At 42.0% G+C, this 20,158-nt stretch overlaps 1 protein-coding gene across 1 annotated transcript in view; it reads left to right on the top strand.

The window, feature by feature from the left end:
• The first annotated feature begins 9,875 nt into the window (after window positions 1-9,875).
• pard6a (par-6 family cell polarity regulator alpha) overlaps window positions 9,876-20,158 on the top strand; it is a 37,473-nt gene continuing 27,190 nt past the window's right edge. Inside the window, exons 1-2 of the mRNA XM_028586427.1 lie at window positions 9,876-10,274; window positions 18,334-18,556. Coding sequence (XP_028442228.1) covers window positions 10,194-10,274; window positions 18,334-18,556 — 304 coding nt within the window. The 5' untranslated portion in view covers window positions 9,876-10,193. The remainder of the gene's footprint in view (window positions 10,275-18,333; window positions 18,557-20,158) is intronic.

Below are 20,158 nucleotides of genomic sequence, written 5' to 3'. Positions count from 1 at the left end.
ATGTGTGAGAAGGATTAGTTTTGCTAAAAGTACACCTGACCCAAGACTTCCCCAGCAGTTTCCAAACAAGTTTTTAGGAGATTCACTCATACAATACAAGACACTTTAAGGACTTTCATCTCCCATTTTGTCGAACGTCCCTCAACCAATATAAACTGACATACAGAGAAGTATCCACCAGCATCATTACAATCAACATCTGCATTATCATCATTCCAAAAACATATAAAAAGGTCTCTTATCAACAATGACTTTTAAGATTTTATTGTAATTCATCCCACTGTGTATAGATTTGTTTTAATTGTCACTGCTGTGTAACTAGGGTTGGTATTGGTATTCTTATCAGGATTGTGAAGCTGATGATGACACTGATGACGATGTTGATGAGAAGCATGTGAGGAGTAAGATGTGATGACAGGCACCGGACCACACTGGCCAGCAGATGTCGCCACAGAACAGTGTGCCAAGCACCTAGAGACAGAGCTGGGGCCCAGTGCATAGACACGGCCCAAACAACAGACACCGTGTCAGTAAGGAAGGATCTGCTACACAATGGGATGTTTGGGGAGTTTGTTGGGCAACCAATTCATGTTGTGGTATGAATTTTAAGAAATTAGGGTCGATTTAAGGTTCTTATTTGTCTTTTCAGCAGGCAGTAAGGCTTGTTTATTGATCACATCACAATATATATAAAGCATATATAAATATATATACTGTATGAAAAAATGTTGTTCTTTAACGGTAGCAGCAACAGCAGCAGCAGCCGTTACACATCTGGAGTGGAGCATGCAGTGCTGTTTAATGTTCATGTGTGTGTGTGTGTGTGTGTGTGTGTGTGTGTGTGTGTGTGTGTGTGTGTGTGTGTGTGTGTGTGTGTGTGTGTGTGTGTGTGTGTGTGTGTGTGTGTGTGTGTGTGTGTGTTTGCGTGCGTGCGTGCATGCGTGCGTTAATGTACTGACAACGTTGCATTGGTGTTAACAGTCATTATTACCATACTTTATTCTTTTCCATGCAGGGTTTGCTTTCAAACAGCCAGAGGATTGTGTTGTTGTAGTGAGACATTTTGACATCATGGTGGTGCTGTTTGTCCACGTGTGAGTCACGCTGACATTCTTCAGAACCAGTCATACAAAGACGTATCACATGTCCTGTGTTTAAATAGTTGTATACTGTATGTTCATGTCAAGTTTCCCTTAGGGAATGATGAATGAAAATCCACCATTCACGTACACTTTAATCAATCGCCGGTTATTTCTATACATATGTGTGAATATGTGAATGCAAGCAACCTCAGGGAGACATAAACCAGCAATGATTCAGAAAATCTAAGGTTTGACAAGATGATTGAGGGGGAACCAATCCCATTCTTCTTATTTTACTGTAACAAAGTAAAGTTACTTCCACTGTTGCACTTCACTGTTGTTATATTCAGGGTATCAGTTATTTTATTTCCATTTTATTATAATAATAATTATGACCCTGGAGACATCTACTGTAGCAGGAATTACCACAAAGGAGGTTTGAGTACGTGCCAGATTTTGTCCCAGGTGCAAGATGCAGTACAGATGGTTAGTTGAGAGCAAAATGGAGTTGGAAGATGGGTTTGGTTTGAGCAAGGGTGCCTGAAATAGAGGTAGGAAGTAGGCAAGAGGCCTAGAAGACAAAACTATAAAACATGGGTTTTGCATGTATCATTAGGCTGTCAGTGGGCCACGCCCCCCTGTACAACCAACACAGCAATCATCCAATCATGTGCTGCAGGCAGACACACTGATATGCAGATCCTATATGTCTATATATATATATATATATATATATATATATATATATATATATATATATATATATATATATATATATATATATATATATGCTGTATGTTGTTCTTTAACGGTAGCAGCAGCAGCAGCAGCAGTTACACAGCTGGAGTGGAGCTTTGCTGTGTGTGTGTGTGTGTGTGTGTGTGTGTGTGTGTGTGTGTGTGTGTGGGTTCTTGTTTAACTACATTCGTGGGGTCCAAAAACCGGGAGTCCTGTATACTTGTGGGGTCCTGACAGCCTTGTGGGGCCCAAAATGCTGGACCCAACAAGTTTAAAGGGCTGTTTGAGGGTTAAGACTTGGTTGTAGGATTAGGGATATAATTAAGTGATGGTTAAGGTTAGGGTAAGGGTTAAGGTTAGGCATTTAGTTGTGATGGTTAAGGTTAGGGTAAGGGTTAAGGTTAGGCATTTAGTTGTGATGGTTAAGGTTAGGGTAAGGGGCTAGGGAATGCATTATGTCAATGACGGGTCCCCACAAAGATAGTGCCACAAACATGTGTGTGTGTGTGGGGGGGGGGGGGGGAGGGGGGGTGGTGTGTGTGTGTGTGTGTGTGTGTGTGTGTGTGTGGTCGGGGGTTGTGTGTGTGTGTGTGTGTGTGTGTGTGTCTTGTGTGTGCACGTGTGTGTGTTGTGTGTGTGTGTGTGTGTGTGTGGGGGGGGGGGGGTTGTTGTGTGTGTTTGTGTGTGTGTGTGTGTGTGTGTGGTGGGGGGGTTGTGTGTGTGTGTGTGTGTGTGTGCGCGCGTGTGTGTCTTGTGTGTGCACGTGTGTGTGTGCACGTGTGTGTGTGTGTGTGTGTGTGTGTGTGTGTGTGTGTGTGTGTGTGTGTGTGTGTGTGTGTGATCCACCCTGCATTGTTAACCTGGAGGCCAGCCAGCACTGAATGCAGCCACGTGACTCAGATGAAACCTGTCCTTTAGCGGCACCACCTGTCACGCACCGACACACAAAACAAGCATCCTCTGGTTGGAGGCCAGGACATACCACACATAACGAACATACGTGAGCCGGACATGACCTAACGCACCTTGCAGTCAGCGTGACTCACAGGACTAAATTAAGTCTTCATAAAGTGTCGCCTCGCTCAGGTATGCCACGTATTGTCTTTGTATGGAATGGAATCGTGGTTTCTATTTCGAGGAGGGACTGTAAATATCAGTTTCAGTCGGGGGAAGAAGGGTGGCATTGAAATAACAATCAAAACACATCAGATGAAGGGTAGTGTAGTCAGGTCTATCTCTCTCCCCCAGCGGTGGAAGAAGTATTCAGATCCTTGACTTCAGTAAAAGTACAAAAAACACACTGTAAAAATACTCTGTTACAGTAAAAGTCCTGCATTGAAAATGTTACTTAAGTAAAAGTCTGTAAGTATCATTAGGAAAATGTACGTAAAGTATTAAAAGTAAATAAAAATCCTACCATTTAAGAAGCTGTGAAGGATCCAACCAGCTGTGTGTTTAATGATCTCATCATCTCAGCTGGACTTGTAGCCGTTATATTGTTGGCTAGTTTACTTTAGAATCAAACATCAGATTTTATAAACTACATGTGTTCTGTGTGCAGAAATCTGAATGTGTAAAGTAACTAGTAACTAGTAGAAGTAGAAGGTGGCATGAAAAGAAAAGACTCAAGTAAATTACAAGTATCTCAACATTTGGACTGAAGTACAGCACTGGAGTGAATGTACTTAGTTACATTCCACCACTGAAAGAGACATGAAAGAGAGAGAGAGGAGAGGAGACATGAAAAGGAGAGAGAAGGAATGAGATGAAAAGCAGCAGCAGTAACCGGTCGGCTTGGTACGTTGCCTGATTCACATAGCTGACATTCCTGCTCGCATGCTATCTTTGTCTCCGACGCCCCCAGAGGAAGAAGCAGAACCGCAGGAGGACAGAGTGGAGGTGTGAGTCAGGTTGGAGCTCATTAAGCCTGCGCTAGCTGCTTCCTGGGTGTGGCTGCAGGATCCAGTCACACACAGTCCCTCTTTGTCTCATCACACACAGCACAGAGCCACCTACCGCTGCTACACGCTGGCGCAGTATTTGTGTATGTACTGTGCCAGTAAGAATAGTTACTGTATTTCTGTCCAAAACATTTTCTCAGTATCTCATGGGAAACAGAGTGCAGTAAACGGCCCATTCATATACATATTCAGAGCTGTGACAGAGACTGCATAGTTCCAGCTGGATTAACCTGCAAGGGGGGCTAAAACCTCATTTGGCCTGGGGATGAAAACCAGCTGTGGGCCCCTGATCCGCCTGTTCCTCCCACTCTCTATGCACTGTGTATGTGTCCTGGCGCCTTTAAAGCCAATTGGACCTGTCAAAGTGAATTTACTGGACATAGGAAGTCTCTTCTGTGCAACAAGTTCTCCAAACCATTTGATGATAAAGGTTGTTTGACCGCCCCCAGTATGACCCACAGGAGCGTTTCCCATCCTCATATCTAAACCAGAGAACGGTCGCGGTTTGAAACACGTCATGGTAACACTTTATAATAAGGGTACATGCATTATCATGAATTCATGCATGAAAAAGCATGAATTCGTTCATGTAGTACTTCATGAATTATCAGCAATGTACAAGATAGTATATCATGCATGATTTAATGCAGAGACACTATGTTAATTAATGCATCAATGAGGGTATTACAATCATCACGATTTCTGATTTATGAATGATATTCGTGTCTTCTTCATAGGTAAATCTGTAGTTAAAGTGACAGGCTAAAGAAACTGACTGTAGTGTTGTAATCACGGCTAATTAAACATGACTTCTTCATTACTTCATCATGTTTGTGGCCCTTGAAATAAAATGCTGACCTAACATTGATAAATAAGATATGATCAATCATCTTTGTGACCCCTGAGAAAAATGTCAGGTGTACAGACACTTAGAAGTTAGTAAAAAGATAAAATGCATTCGTTTTGAACTACTTTAACCACATGTTTGCCAATGAAGAAGACATGAACATCATTTATAAATCTCAACTCATGACGACTGCAATACCTTAATTGATGCATTAATTAATGTATTGTTCCTGCATTAAGTCATGCATCAGGTCTTTGTACATCACTGATAGTTGAAAGTACATGAAGTACTACATGAATGTAAGTCATGCATAAATTCATGATAATTCATGTACCCAAGTTCTGCGTAAGGACGCAGGTTGGGTTGAATGGGTCGAACAAACAGGACTTTCACCAAACTTGAACATTTTTGGCATGCTATCTTTAATATACTTTCAGCCATTCTTCAAGTCCAATTAGAACCATGCCCCCTACTAGCTATTTTTGGTATTTTTGGCAGGCAGATGTTGTTGTCTTTGCTACTCTGCTGGCAAGGCGTAGGATCCTATTCTCCTGGAAATCCTCACGGTCCCCTTCTGTGTCCCTGTGGCTTAAGGACCTTATTTTCTTTCTAAAATTAGAGAAGGTGAAATTCACTCTCAAAATGTTTCAAATCTTGCAAATCTTTTGTTATTTATTTCAATGAGCTACAAACACTTCCTTGATTAGGGTGTGCATTCACCCACAACCACTTTTTACTCCATTGTTTTTATTTTTAATTTAAATTTTAAATGATCACTTAATTTGGTTTCTCAGTAAATGTTTGTTTGTGCTCAATGCTTGTGCGCCATGTAAGACCTATCTTGGGGGGTGGGTGATATGGGAATGGGGATGGTATGGGCTTGGGAAAAGGAATCTTTATTTTATCTTCATTTATGTTGTATTACTATTGTACAATGTTTGAAACTATTGTCCAGACTTCATTTAATAATAAAAAAAAAAAAACTTGAACAAAAAACAGGACTTTCACCCAGGAGACTGGGGTTTATGTCACAGTCACTTTGAAATGAACCGCGTTTTGTCTATGAGTTATGCAGACCCCAGTCCGTCTTGGGTCACGTCTGTGACGTCCTGATTTTAGTAATATAATAACATATCTTTATTTCAGACTCCAGACTAGGGGGTTCAGACAAGTAGGCCATAGCAGTTTTAGGTGACTCATTTTAAGCCAATCCCTGATGTTTTACTAACCCTTACTAAGTATTTTTGTTGCCTAAACTTAACTTGTTCTTTTTACAACGTTATATTCTTCACTGTTTCATGTTACTAGATATAACAATCATAACCCGGACTACGACGGAATATTAACCGTTTATTAGCGTAACAGCAGCGTGGCTAAGACCAACAACAGAAGCTAAAGTTACCCACAATCCATCAGGTGTATTTCAACTACAGTTTTAATAGTAGCCCAAGATACACAACACACAACATACACAACGTTTACTACGTGTTTAAAACTGCCCCTGATTACGTTAAATAGAACGGTCGTATGTGTTGTTCTGGTAATGGACCTAGAATGTTTAGGTATAAGGATGTGTTACAGACTGCACATGTAAGACATTATATTATTATTATTATTATTATTATTATTATTATTATTATACATTATAACCAGGACCTCAAAATTCAACCAATTCTCCTACTGTATGCTGACAGACTAACTGCCCTTGCTGTGTTAGTGTGTGGTAATTTCATTCAACATATTTATTAAGTAGTGTGCTAAATGTAAGCACATATCAATTAGATGTAATAAAACCCAGATTTTTGACACAGAATTTTCTGATACTTCAGGATTAGATAACAATGCATGTCCTGCCTTATTATTTCTGTTCATATTGGCAGCAGTCTTTACAGAAGCAACGTTTTTATTCTGTATAATCCACAGAACACGCTGGATATGGTTTTCATAGGGACCATGTTTTAGTCAAAAGTAGTTTTTACTTTTTGGATCGTTAAGAGTGCAAGGGTGCTCTTCCTGGAGAAAACAAATACAGCCCCGATGTTGTCCGAGCCTCTGTCCAATCAGCATCACCTGTGCTTACTGACGGGAACCTAAATAACCTGTGGCCAGCCTCGGCCTGAGCAAAACACCAAGTAGACTTAAACGCATACAACGTGCATGTACTGCATGTGCAAAAACTACAAATGAGGAGAAACATTCCCTGAAGTTTCCTTCAGATTTCAACTGTCAGTCAGAGGAATCCTGAGGCTTTACAGTAAAACACAGTTGACTCAACACTGAGCCTGGGTCATCACACACACACCCACACACACACACACACACACACACACACACACACACACACACACACACACACACACACACACACACACACACACACACTGGGAGGCCGCTGAGAGGCTGAGAGAGACAGGGGAAGGCATATGAGGAGCGGAGGAATGAGAAGAGTGTGAAGGCAAGGTGAAGAGAGGGGAAGAAGAGGTGAGGACAGAGAGAGAGGAGGGTGAAAGAGGGATGGAGTTCAATAGAAGACATGAAAGTTTAGGCTAAAAACAACATATTTTCATTTTCCGCTCGCTCTCCTTCTCTTTGGAATGCATCCTTATCTGGAAGGCTTACATGTTGTTGGTAATTACAGCCTCTTACGTAAGCATGAAGGGCCTGTCACACACACACACACACACACACACACACACACACACACACACACACACACACTGGCCCCAGTACGGGCTGGTACTGAGAATGATTAGGACGGGTAAGCACACGGTGTAAATCTGGAGGAGGAAAAGAAAGAGGTGAAAAGCTCAAATCCAAAACACACACGCACACACACACACACGCACACACACACACACACACACACGCACACATGCCTAAAACAGTGTTAAGTCTAAAAGCATTTACGCAGGTCACGGTGAATCATCTAAAAGTGTGAATGCAGATAATAGCAGTCTGACGTGTTCTGATGTCTGATGAAGACATTGTTTGATCTTCAGTGTGCTGAACAGAGACACGTTGAGTTATTCAGTGCTAGTTTGTTCAGTTTAATCACTTGTGATAAATATTTCTATCTAGTTCTATCAGTTGGAGAGAACACTGGAGCATTGTTTGTCATTTCATATTTGGCTCACAGAATAAAGTCCCAGCCGACAGATTTGCATCTGTGTTCTCACACTGACGAGATCTGAAAGGACAAAAACACAGATAACACGAGCCAAAGCACACAGACAGCGGCATGTATCCCAGCCTGCCATCAGAAGACAACAGCTGTGTTACACCACGTTAAATATGTAACTATAGGCCATAGGACAGGCTACTAGAGATAAGCCCTGGTCACTCCTGTGATTGGCTGTGACTGCACAGGTTGTCTGTGCTTGCCATGTATATCAGCTGCGGTTCACCTCCGTGGACAGTAAAGGCTGCTGTGCAGTCCAATATTACATATATTGTCCCGACTAGAGCCCGGCTTTACTAGTCATGTCCTGCTCAGGTGGCCACCATCACCTGAAGCCATGTGTTGAGGCGCTTTAACACGCAGGGTACAACAAGTATCAAGTCCAGTCATCTTTCTTTCTACAGCACATTAAGAACAACAGACCGAGTGCTTTCCAGTCGAGGCAGGTGGTTTAAGATCAGCTACATATCAGGTGGTGTGTTTGACAACTGAGCGGTTTCCATTCTCTTCATACCTGACCTGTGTGTCAACTCTAGGATTAAACACTACAATGAGGGGTGACAACTGAACTGTGTGTAGGCGCAGAGGGTTGCTTATGTAGCCAAAGTGACAATCACACACACTCATACACACACACACAAGCACGCACACACACACACACACACACACGCACGCATGCACACACCAGACAGATACTCAGTGAGAGTCAGAGAGATGAATGTATACAAAGATTTTGATGTGAGTTAATGAAATGTATGAGTGTGGGGATGAATCAGTTTATAATACAAATACAAAGTTATAATATGACACACTGTCGCACTGAATGTTTGCTCTTGGGGGAATTACTGAAATTGTTGAGTCTTTGTAAATTATAGTGTGGTCTAGACCTACTCTATCTGTAAAGTGTTTTGAGATAACTCTTGTTATGAATTGATACTATAAATAAATTGAATTGAATTGAAAACAAAACACATCATCCATTCAAATTTGTGTTTAGAAGTTTGAGAGTCTTAATATATTCTTTGAATTTGACATAAAAAGGCAGTAAAGTTGGGCTTAACATTTGCTATTTTGCATTTTTATCAAATGTAGGCCTACCAAACAAAACCAATATTATTGGTAATTATTGGTAATACAGAACTGATATGGTGACAGCCTTGCCCTCTGCTAATCAGTATATTTTACTGTACACTAGTGATGTGCGGATCGATACTAAAGTATCGATATTTACGATCCCAACGTCTCCTGCTCTAGTATCGATTCTCATATAAAAAGATCGATATTTAAACTCAGTAATTTGGAGTGAGTGTTTATATTATCATAAGTAATTTGTTGTCACCAGAAAAGTCTAATTATATCCGGTTAGGGGAAGGAACTACTTCTCCTTCCGCCGGTCAGTTGTGTATGCATTGCGGCTCTGTGACTGCATTCTTACAACAAGCTAACAGAAAGCAGTGTGTTCAAATAGAAAATACTAGTGAAACATGAAGTAAGCTATCCTAATGAAATAAATGCAACAATGAGTAGCTTTCCCGAGATCAGTGCTAAGAGTGTATTGAGAGAGGCTGCAAATAGCCCATAGAATTTACAGGGATCTTTTTATCATACTGTACAACAACTCCTAGTCATGGAGGACAATAGACAAAAGAACAATTTCTACCTCCAGCTGTACTCTTTACTTCCATCTACACTCCATTTGCACTGCTTACTGTGACTACTGTGTTATAAGTTAATTTGATTTTTAATATAGGTTTAATCTATGTATGTTCATATGCTACTGGATACTTGAATTTCCCTCTAGATAAAAAGTATTGGTATTGGTCTTGGTATCGGCAATACCAGCCTGGGTATTACTTGGTATCGGATCGATAGAAATTAAGTGGTATCGCACATCACTACTGTACACGTTTATGTTGAGGTGTAGCCTATAGTGTTAGTGAGTGCTTCAGCAGCAGCAGTGCTCTTTGGCTTAAATGTCGACAGGCCCCGCCCCCAATGCGTTGCCCCGCCCCTCTGGTGTCTTCAGCACCAGGCCCCGCCCCCTCTGCTGTCCACAGTGCAGCGGGAGGACGGGTTACACCGGCACCTCACGTCCCACACTGGATTTACCGGACTCCACCTGTCGCGAGCGCTCTGTTGTTTTTCCTGTCCGTGTCGTAAACGCTCTGACACAGTACGGCACGGCACGGCACGAGACACAAACGCAGGAACGAGAGCTGAGAAAACCGAAAAGAACATAAACAGGTGAAATAATGAGCGCCGCGGTTCTCTGAAGGATTGTTCCGTTTACCCGAGGACCGAGGAGGAAACAGAAGCATAGCCCCGGTGGATGGGTTTTTATCCGCAGTGCCTGAGCCGAGCAGCAGAGCGGCCGAGCGGGGAGCACCATGTCCAGACCGCCGCAGCCGCAGCAGCAGCACCGGACGCCGTTCAAACTCACCGACAGTGTGGTGGAGGTCAAGAGCAAAGTGAGTAGGGGCTAATGGGGGGTGTTCGACTGATAATGTAAGCGGTAGGCTAATAATGAGAGGATACGGTAACGCTGCACTGACTACAGCAACATATTAACCCTCTGCTGTCTCTTTAAACTCACTGCTCGACGCTGCTAATCAGGGGAATATATTCTGTAGCGGATGAAAAGCGATGGGGGTGCTGACACGACAGGCGGCCTAGAGGCTACCCCCCACCACTGTTTTAATTCCGAAATATTCCGTCTCTTCTCTGTGTCAAAACAGCCTCTTTATACTATGTCTCGCTGTCCTCTGTCCCGTTCAATTATTCTGCATGTCCCGCCAGCCTGTTACTCTAATGGCCTACTGTAGGCTACTTTCAGTGATGTGTAGCTACTGTCTACATATATACCACAGTATACAGACAATATACAGTGGGCCAGATGTTAAGTGCAGTACTTTGTAACTACACGCAGGCCCACGCAGTATCTGTAGCCTACTGAAGTGGTGCAATTATTGGGAAGTAATGGTACTTTATCAGAGTATTTTCATTTTGGGAGGCTAATTTTGGAGGAACTAATGCAGGAAATATGTGTGACAGCTATAACGTTGCATATTAAGGTGCATTCATAACATTCAAAACATAGATACATTTGAATGAGTGTGACCGATAGATAAATAGGGCTGTCCTGGATTGAAGAAAGTCTCAGTCGACTTACACTCATATCAGTTGATTTCATGGACAGATCTAAAACTTGAGTTTCTCCACAAAGAATCATGCACTTTAAATATTGTGTTTTACCAGATATGTGCTCACACGTTTCTTTAATAAATCATTCAGCATGAAAAAGCATAAAAAATGACTAAATGGACTAAAGAAATCTTAGTCAACAGAGACCAAAAGAGGGCAGACCTAGTGAAAACTGTTTTAATTTTCATATAATTATAATAAATATACACCTAAATCACCATAGGCAAGGGATAATATGCAGTCAGTATGTATTATCCTTATATGAATCTATTCTCAGTTATTCATTGTATTTTCATTGCTAATGCTGGGCCTTACAGTTCCATCAGAGACAGCACAGCCATCGTGTCCCTATGTCCTTTGACTACGTTTCCCTTGGCGTGAACACCAGCAGCGGGCTATATAGAGTACTTGGAGCAGCTCCAGCATCAACAGACTTATTACAGAGGAATGCATTAATAATGTGCCACTGTGGAAGGAAGCACGCCTGCTGTCACTTTTGAGTCGACTACAGTTAATGAGCGAGAATAAATATGGTCAGCAGGTATGCAGGATTTGTAGTTAAGGAGTTGAAACTCGCTATTGTGCTTCAAGCCTAAATTATATTTTTAGATTATGTGTTTAACATATACATATGTTAAATGTAGCGTAATAACACATTTGCCATTTCTTTGGCGCAAAATATAAGATAATGATCAAAACAAACATGTCAGGATGTTTTGCAGCTTTAGGTCACTAGAGGTGACAAAAGAGGGCAACGTTTACACACACACACACACACACACACACACACACACACACACACACACACACACACACACACACACACACACACACACACACAGTCTGTTACGGTCTCACTCTCTATTATCTGAACTGCTAACAAGCATCTCTGCTTCTCTATGTAACACACATCTGGAAGAGAAGAAAATGATGTTCCCAAAACAAAAACACTTGTTTTTAGGATGTTCTTTTGGCCCCAATCCTGATTCGAGTCCTAAACCGAGTCTGATCTCAGTCTTATATTTACCTACATATGGATTAAATATCATGTGGAAATAATTGGAGTGCAGACTTTCCCAGGCCATTTGATCCAAACACTATAGGTCTTGACTAAAAGCTATGTTTGTGTATACTGTGAATTTTGTGCACACTGTCTGTTGGTGTGTCTCATATGTGAGTCAGCGTGGAGATGACAAACATCTGTCATCTTTGTCATTGCTGCCAGTAAACTATTAATACATATAATTAGCTGCATAAGGCTGAACACAGTGTCATAACCTTACTCAGATGGAGGTGAATGGTGACTGAAGTAAATATTTTGGAATCAAGCACATTTGTGCTGCATCAGTTTCTTTGTGTATCTCGCTGTAGCAGCAGTTTATAGTTACAGGTATACAGGTTTCTAGTGTTTGATTAGTGGAATTCATCCACCACTTTCACATCAAGTTGTGATGAAATGAGTTGGAGTCAGAGCCTGTCCTGCCTTCCTCCGGCACACAGTCATACTTAGGCTGTGTTATACTCTAATAATTTGGACCAAAAACAGATTTATTTACACAGTTAGGCAGCAAGTCATGCATTCAGGTGACTGATTACATTTCAACTGCTTGAGGTTGCTGCGTATGTTAATGCTAAGTTGTTAAACTGATCAGCAGCATATCACACTAGTGATTCATATTCATGTTTTCATCTTAATCTGAATTATACAGGGTGCTACTGTTCCTTTGTTGCATTAAGAATGGCTTGATTTACTTGTTTAATGCACACCAACACAGTGAGTTTATGCAACAGTCCTGTTAAGCTATTTACATAATTATATAAGCATGCCTTTTCCTATAATAATCCATTTTACCAGACTAAAGTATTTCCAGGGTTTAAAGGACCGACCGGTATGCATCTCCCCACCCAAACCAACATGTTTACCGTGAGCTAACTATCATACGCATGTGTCTGCACTAACATCACATCATGTTGTTGATCACGTAAGGCCTCGCTCTTAAATTACTAAATGCTGTAATTAAGCAATTCCTGCATCTGATGCATCCCAGCGTCCAGGCATTTTGCATGAGTGACAAAGTTGGGTAGTCCAGAGAGAGATCAAATATTTAGACTGAAGAAAGCTAGATTGGAGCTGTGTGAGTTACATTTCCAGAATGTACCTTAAAGAAGACTGTGAAACTGTTTAAAAGAGCAGGGTGCACAGGAATGGATCAGAGATGAGGCATGTGAGATTGTGCAACACTGTGTGATGTAAAGTGTAGGAGCACACATGTAGTACCTGTCCTGCCAGCTCCACACAACAATAGACATGTTGTCCCCTGAAAGGACAGAACAGATGAGCTGAGAACAGGTCCAACCCGACCGCATTTCAGAGGCTGGCATTCAGCCTACACAATCTTCTTCAATCTTCACAATCTTCGTCTCTCTGTTACGATGCATTCAGACAAAAAAAAAAAAGCAATCGGGCAATTTGCTGCATGGTTGTGTGTCAGTGAAACAGCCCTTTTGTGTGACGTCCTTTTGTGTTCTTTAACGTAGCTCAAGTAGACTTTATATTTCACAATTAGTGTTTTCTGTCTGTCCGTTTACAGATATTGCGTTTCTGACAGCACTTGAAGGCAGCTTCATTTCACAGGAGAAAGAGAAAGAAAAGAGACGAGCGAGACATAGCGAGTTGTTGTTGCAGGAAACATTCTGCTATTACACCTACTCAGAGCTTGTGTTGGGTGTTTTAAAACTTTCTTGTGGCAGCAATAGAGGCAGTGATGTTTCCTGTACGGGACTCTCACGCCGCCTCAAAACACACCCACAAGTCTGATCTCTGGTTACACTTCCTCAAAAATTAAGTCAGTCTCAAATTTTTTGCCCGAGGCCCGCAGCGTTTTTTTGAGTGTCCTCCCTGCGGTAACCCCCTTCCGCAGCCTAAACGCACTACCCCCGTTCGTACTGCAGACGCAGGCTGCTAAACGCGGCCTTACCATGGTCACTGTGTCAGAGACATGATAGACTACACGTTGGTCCCCAATAGAGCTAGCCTGGTCCTACCAGACTCTGGTACATTTAATTTGTCCAGAGAGTCTGGCCTCGCTCCATTGACAAGTGTTAACTTCCTTGAAGGCGGGTGCTCTGTTGAAGTTTGAAACTATTGGATCTGCCCAGAGCCACTCTGGATCTGCCAGAACCAATCGCTAACGTTTGGTCGTGACGTATGTCATGCGCATGCACAACAAGAGGGGAGACCGTCAAGTTCTATTTGCCGTAGCCAACTCCTTCACCACTAACCGAGCGAGCTGGAAAATCAAACTTTTTCCGAACCCTGTGGGGAGGAGGGCCATGACGTCATGGCCACCAACACAACTCAGCAAAGATTGTTCTTGCTCGGGCTTTAACTTCTGGATATTCGGTGGCGTTGCCACAACAGACCAAATGGCTCGCTCGCATCTTTCTCCGCCACAACTCTACCGCACGGCCTCAACGTCATCGTTCTCAGCCACTCCCTCTGTTTGCTGATTAAGCGTAAGTACGGAGGGCGGAGCCAGGCTACAATAGAGCCCGACCGAGAAAGGATTTTTAAGGCCGATATTGATACAAATATTTGGTGATTTAAAAATCCGATATATCGGCCAATATATATTTGTCCAGAAACGCATAACAAAACATAAACAGATTTCCCTAACTTTAGTTATTTGTAGTTATTTATGAGTCCTTACTAAAATAATATGATAATGCATTTTAAAAATAAACTTGTTTTATTGTCACAACAGAGCAGAGGAACGTCAAAATATATTAAAGTTCTGATAAATAAAATGTATAAAAATAGAAACTTAAGATTTGAAACTTAAAGTCTTTGAACAAAAACACAATAACATAAAAAAATCAGTGTTGCCAACAGGGACGTTGTAGAGCGCCCTCTCGTGGACATACTATGCAACGCCAACTCTCATAACATGGTTAAAGGGTGTTTTGTCCGTTTTTATTTATTTTTTAAAATATTCATTTATTGGCCATTATAAATGCCAATAGTTTGGAAAATGCCTAATATCGGCTGATAACATCGGCCCGCAGATATATCAGTCGGGCTCTAGTCCCTGACCAATCACTGCTTGAATAAAATGTCAAGAAACAAAGGCGTCTGAAGTGGTGTGGATAATGCTGGCTGTCCTCTGTTTAACAGTTTTCCCTACAGCACTAACAGCATCATTGCTCTTTCACTTTGCCATGGTTAGAGTTGTGTGCTAAACATTGCGGAATTTCAGTATGCATATTTTCAAATGCCAGTGTTTTGCCATCTTCACATCATTTACTCCAGCTGAAAGCCTACTGCAGGCTGCACTGTGACTCTGTAGCAGGACCAGACCGATGCTGAGCAGCTTTAGGTCTCTTTGAACAGAGAATTGCATTAGTTCACACAGAGCATGGAAGTCATGCTTGCATTAGCTGATTAGTAGGGCTGGGTTCAAATAATCTATTCTTCAATTAAAATCAATCTTTTTTGAGTAATCTGATACATGAATGAAATCCAGAAATCAATCTTTTAATACATACCTTTTCACCATGGATGGATAAAGGCATCAAGTATCACACACAGGGTGTTTGTGTCCTGGGAGTACTACTTACGAGTACCGCTGTTTTAACCCAAGCCACCATCTTTTTTCTAATCTTAACTAGTCGTTTTGGTGTCTTAACTTAACGGTCGTCGCCATATGATGCTCAACTTTTGTCGGCTAAACTCAACTGTAGTGTTGTTTTAGTCCTGTTAAGTAAAACATACCTTTCCTAATTCTTAATTTAAACATTAACCTAGTGCTTTGTATAAAAATATTTAATGCATGCATAAATTGGTACTGTAACTGAAATTTACCGAACCTAATTGATACCGAATCGGAAATGTAATCGAATCGGCACCTTGTGAATCAGAATCTAATTCCCAGCCCTAATGCTGAGCGTCAGCTGTTTCCTTCATGCTTCACCATTCGTGGCTCATTTAGCAGCTGCTTGGCTTAGCAGCTCACTAATAACATCCAATCACATGTATACAGGTGTAGAGTGTAGCCAGTATAACCTGACACTGCTCACTATCTCTCCGCTGAGTCCATTGCCGTTTGCTGCTACAGCCCCTCCCGCTGGGTCATTTAGATTTAACTAAGCAGAACCTTTTCCACCAGAGGTAACTGTGGAACTACTTGTTACGAGCCAATTCCTTAATTTACTGCAAGCGCCTTTCACTGAACCAAGTGGCTCAGCCTCAGGATAGACATCTGTTTGCAGTGTTTCCTTTAGGATGTTTAGTGTTTACCTGACAATATATTTACTATCATTACATCTATGACTACAGCTATAGACTATTTCCAATAGGGCTGCTCCCTCTTAGTCTCTTAATCAGTCGTTTTGGTCTTAGTCAACTTAGATTTCTTTAGTCGATTAGTCATGTTTTTTCATGCTGAATGACTTATTTCCAAGAAACGTACGAGCACATCTCTGGTAAACACAAGAATTAAAGTGGTGCTTTTGTATGACTCTTTGCGGAGAAACTCAGATTTACAGATCTGTCGATTAAATCAACTAATCGATTAGTCGATACAATTGAATGAGTGTTAGTTGACTAAGAATTTCTTCAATCGAGCACAGCCCTAATTTCCAATTTATATTATATTACACTGACTCACCGTTTTAATGTTTCCAGATTGTATGAGGACGATGAGCTGACAGAACTGACAAGTTGAACGTTGTCCAGTTAGAACGGACGCACCGCGGTGTTGTTTTTTCTGGAGCTGTTGGTTTAATAGTCCACTCGGAAGAAAGCGTTCAGACAATAAACTACATCAAGACAACAGTATGTGGAGTTAAACTGGACGGGCCCAATAACCTCTGAATAGTTCTAGCCTACTTGTTGTTAAATTGCAATGTGAGCGGCAGCTTTATGTTGCCAAGATAATTTAAAAGGCAACCGCGACTACATTGTGCGTCTGCCCTATTTCTGATACCTTGGCGGCAGAAATTTTGCCGCCACTCCAAAATCAACATAGAGGAAACACTGGTTTGAGTCAGGTCCAACCTCTCCCCATTGTGCCAAAAGCTCAGGCCTACAACCCAAAGCAGCCCTCCTATATCTGTATTGATCACGGTAGCTGTAGCGTCATCGTGTGCCAATAGGAGATTTGTTTAAAATGTAAAAACTGTGGGCGTGCTTCAGGCCCTGAAGTCACTGAATGCTGTCACAACAAGTGTTCACCATAATTACATCCACGTGAGGTATGTGACAAGGCTCGCCAACATAATGCTTCTTCTCTGTACTGTTTGGAGAATGCTTTAAGATTCACTGACGTAGTGGAAAACTTCAATACTTTATACAGCAGCAGTGAGTACGGCATGGCTGTACAACAGGGAAAACAACGAATGGTGATAACCGGCTCTGAAGAGGATAGATGGCAAACTAACTGGTTGTTTGTAAAGATAGGTACCTCGATGTTATACTTCCTTACTGATGGAAGCAAACTGACCTCAAATTATAGAGAAGAAGGTGAAACACTTAAGACTAATTACCAGTTCAGATGTGTCACAGGGTTATGGTGAAAAACAAAGTGTGTGGAAATGTAAGGTTAGGGTTAGTCTTGACACCTAAAGCTTTGTTAGGAGAGAGGACACCTACACCATCAGTACATTCTTCTGTAAAGTTTCCGTCTTAGTGAAAGTTATTATTAATATAGGAATAGGTTGTTGTACATTGCTGCAGCTCCTCTTTTCACCCTGTGTTTAGTTACAGAGTGAGGCATCTCACTTCTTTTTTTTTAGCATTTTAGGCCTTTATTTGTATAAGACAGCTTAGACTTGAAAGGGGAGAAAGAAGGGGAATGACATGCAGCAAAGGGCCGCAGACCGGAGTCAAACCTGCGGCCGCTGCGTTGAGTAAACCTCTATATATGGGCGCCTGCTCTACCAGGTGAGCTAACCAGGCACCCGAGGCATTTCACTTCTGTTCCATCTTTGTTGGGAGTCGCACATGTGCAGTACCTAGGTAAGGACTAATAGCCAGTCAGAAGCAGAGTATGAGGGCGTGCCATGCTAGCAGCTAGGTGAGCATTATAACGTGTGTTACAAAGTGACCACGTTGGTCTCTGAAGTAAATTCTGGACTACATTAGAGCTGTTTGGTTCACTTTGTAAACTTATGTATCTTGAGAGTATTTCCTTCTTTATGTTAGTAGTAGCAGCCAGACACACACATTCAGCGCAGCATGTGTGAGTGAAACTGTGACCTGTAAACCGCGATATGATCTAGTGTGTCTCAGCTGACAGTGTGTTAACTTGAGTTCCTTGTCTTCTTCAGTTTGAGGCAGAATACCGCCGCTTTGCCCTGAAGAGGAATGGCCCGGCGGGCTTTCAGGAGTTCTACCGCCTCCTCCAAACCATCCATCGCATCCCCGGTGTGGACGTGCTGCTGGGATACGCCGACGTTCACGGAGACCTCCTTCCCATCAACAATGACGACAACTTCCACAAAGCTGTCTCGTCAGCCAATCCGCTGCTCCGCATTATCATAACCAAGAGAGGTAAGACCGTTAGAGACAGACTGAGGGGTGGGCAAAGCAGAGAAAGGGGAGGTAACCTTTCTCCTTATGACCTCATAAGGAGAAGATTCCTGATTGGTCCATCTGAGCTTTCATTTTCTCAAAGGCAGAGAAGAATACCCAGGGCTCGGTTTACACCTATCACCATTTCTAGCCACTGGGGGACCATAGGCAGGCTGGGGGAACGCATATTAATGTTAAAAAAACTCATAAAGTGAAATTTTCATGCCATGGGACCTTTTTAAAGGCACAGTTTCTGAATATGGGCTGTGTGCATTTCCCTTTGGATTGAGCGTTTTGATACCTTCACAGAATTAATATACGTGCGTGCGTGCGTGCGTGTCAGATGCTGTGCACAGCTGCAGGGAAGCTGCTTGTTCTCCACATCAAACATGTTTTATTCTTTATACATTGCGCCACCTGATGATCCTCTGCCCGCATGCTTTCATGCACTTCTCTCTCTGGCTCGGCTGGGTTGTTGTGTATGTTTTCTTTCGGTCTACTTGATTAGACACTGCTGTCAGGAAGGCAAAGAGAGACGGAACAGAGGCGCTCTCACACACTGCATCACTTCAGAGTGTCTGATGGACACATTCTTATTCTGTTAGGCTTAACTAATTCACTCTTAACCTTGGAAACAGCAGTTGACTAAACAATATCAACTTGTAGATGTTGAAGCTTTCCATTATTCTGAGAACATTCAGGACTTGTTGGCTTAAGCACAGCATGACACAATAGATGTAAGAGAGGAATAATCAATGCAGGTTTTCTGTTGATGGTGTGCTGTGCTAACTGACAGTAGGGGTTATCACAATACAATTTCATATAGATTCTTTGGACACTTATACGATACTTACTGCTATCTTTAAAGTCTGTCACGATACGATTTTGATCTGATTCAGGAACCTGCGATCAGTATAAGATGATCCAGATCGATGTATCATTACACCCCTAACTGACAGTTGGGCTGGTGATTTTGTTCTCTGTGAATGTTGATGACTGATGCTGTGGCAGCTTATATAATGAGGAAAAGAGGAATCTGAATATGCCAGTCTTAGATTTTGGTCAAACCTGAAGTTTCTTTCAGGGTTTAGGCTATCTGTGTATCACCTAAAGAGGCTTTCACAGCGCCGCGCGGTAACTTACTGCCTCCAGTCAAAATGGGAGGAAGCCGTTTGGATCACGTCAGTAGGGCTATGAACGTGCACAGATTCTGCTGCTGATCAGAGTTTACCATGCTGATCTTCTGGCGGTAACCGCCGGACGGCAGGAACCGCTTTTTTAAAAAACACTTTACTTTTTGAGACATTTAAGTCATTTCCACTTGTGGCAGATAAATATGTTAGCTGGCTCTATTATTTATCACTCTGAAATACTGTGAGTTGGATATAATAAAGAATTCATATCCGAGTCAGTAATGATTTCTGTGTCACATGAAGGATGTTTCTGTTGGCTGGGATAAAACAAACTTCTACTCGTGCTTAGTTCCTCCATCATGTATTATCTGACTGATTATTGTCTACTGACGCATTGTCTCCCAGCACACCTTCTCATGCTGTGGCTTTGTATCTTGCATAACCCATG

Source organism: Perca flavescens, chromosome 8 (genome assembly GCF_004354835.1).
Source record: "Perca flavescens isolate YP-PL-M2 chromosome 8, PFLA_1.0, whole genome shotgun sequence".
Classification (NCBI taxonomy): Eukaryota; Metazoa; Chordata; class Actinopteri; order Perciformes; family Percidae; genus Perca; species Perca flavescens.
This window is presented reverse-complemented; position numbering and strand designations above follow the sequence as displayed.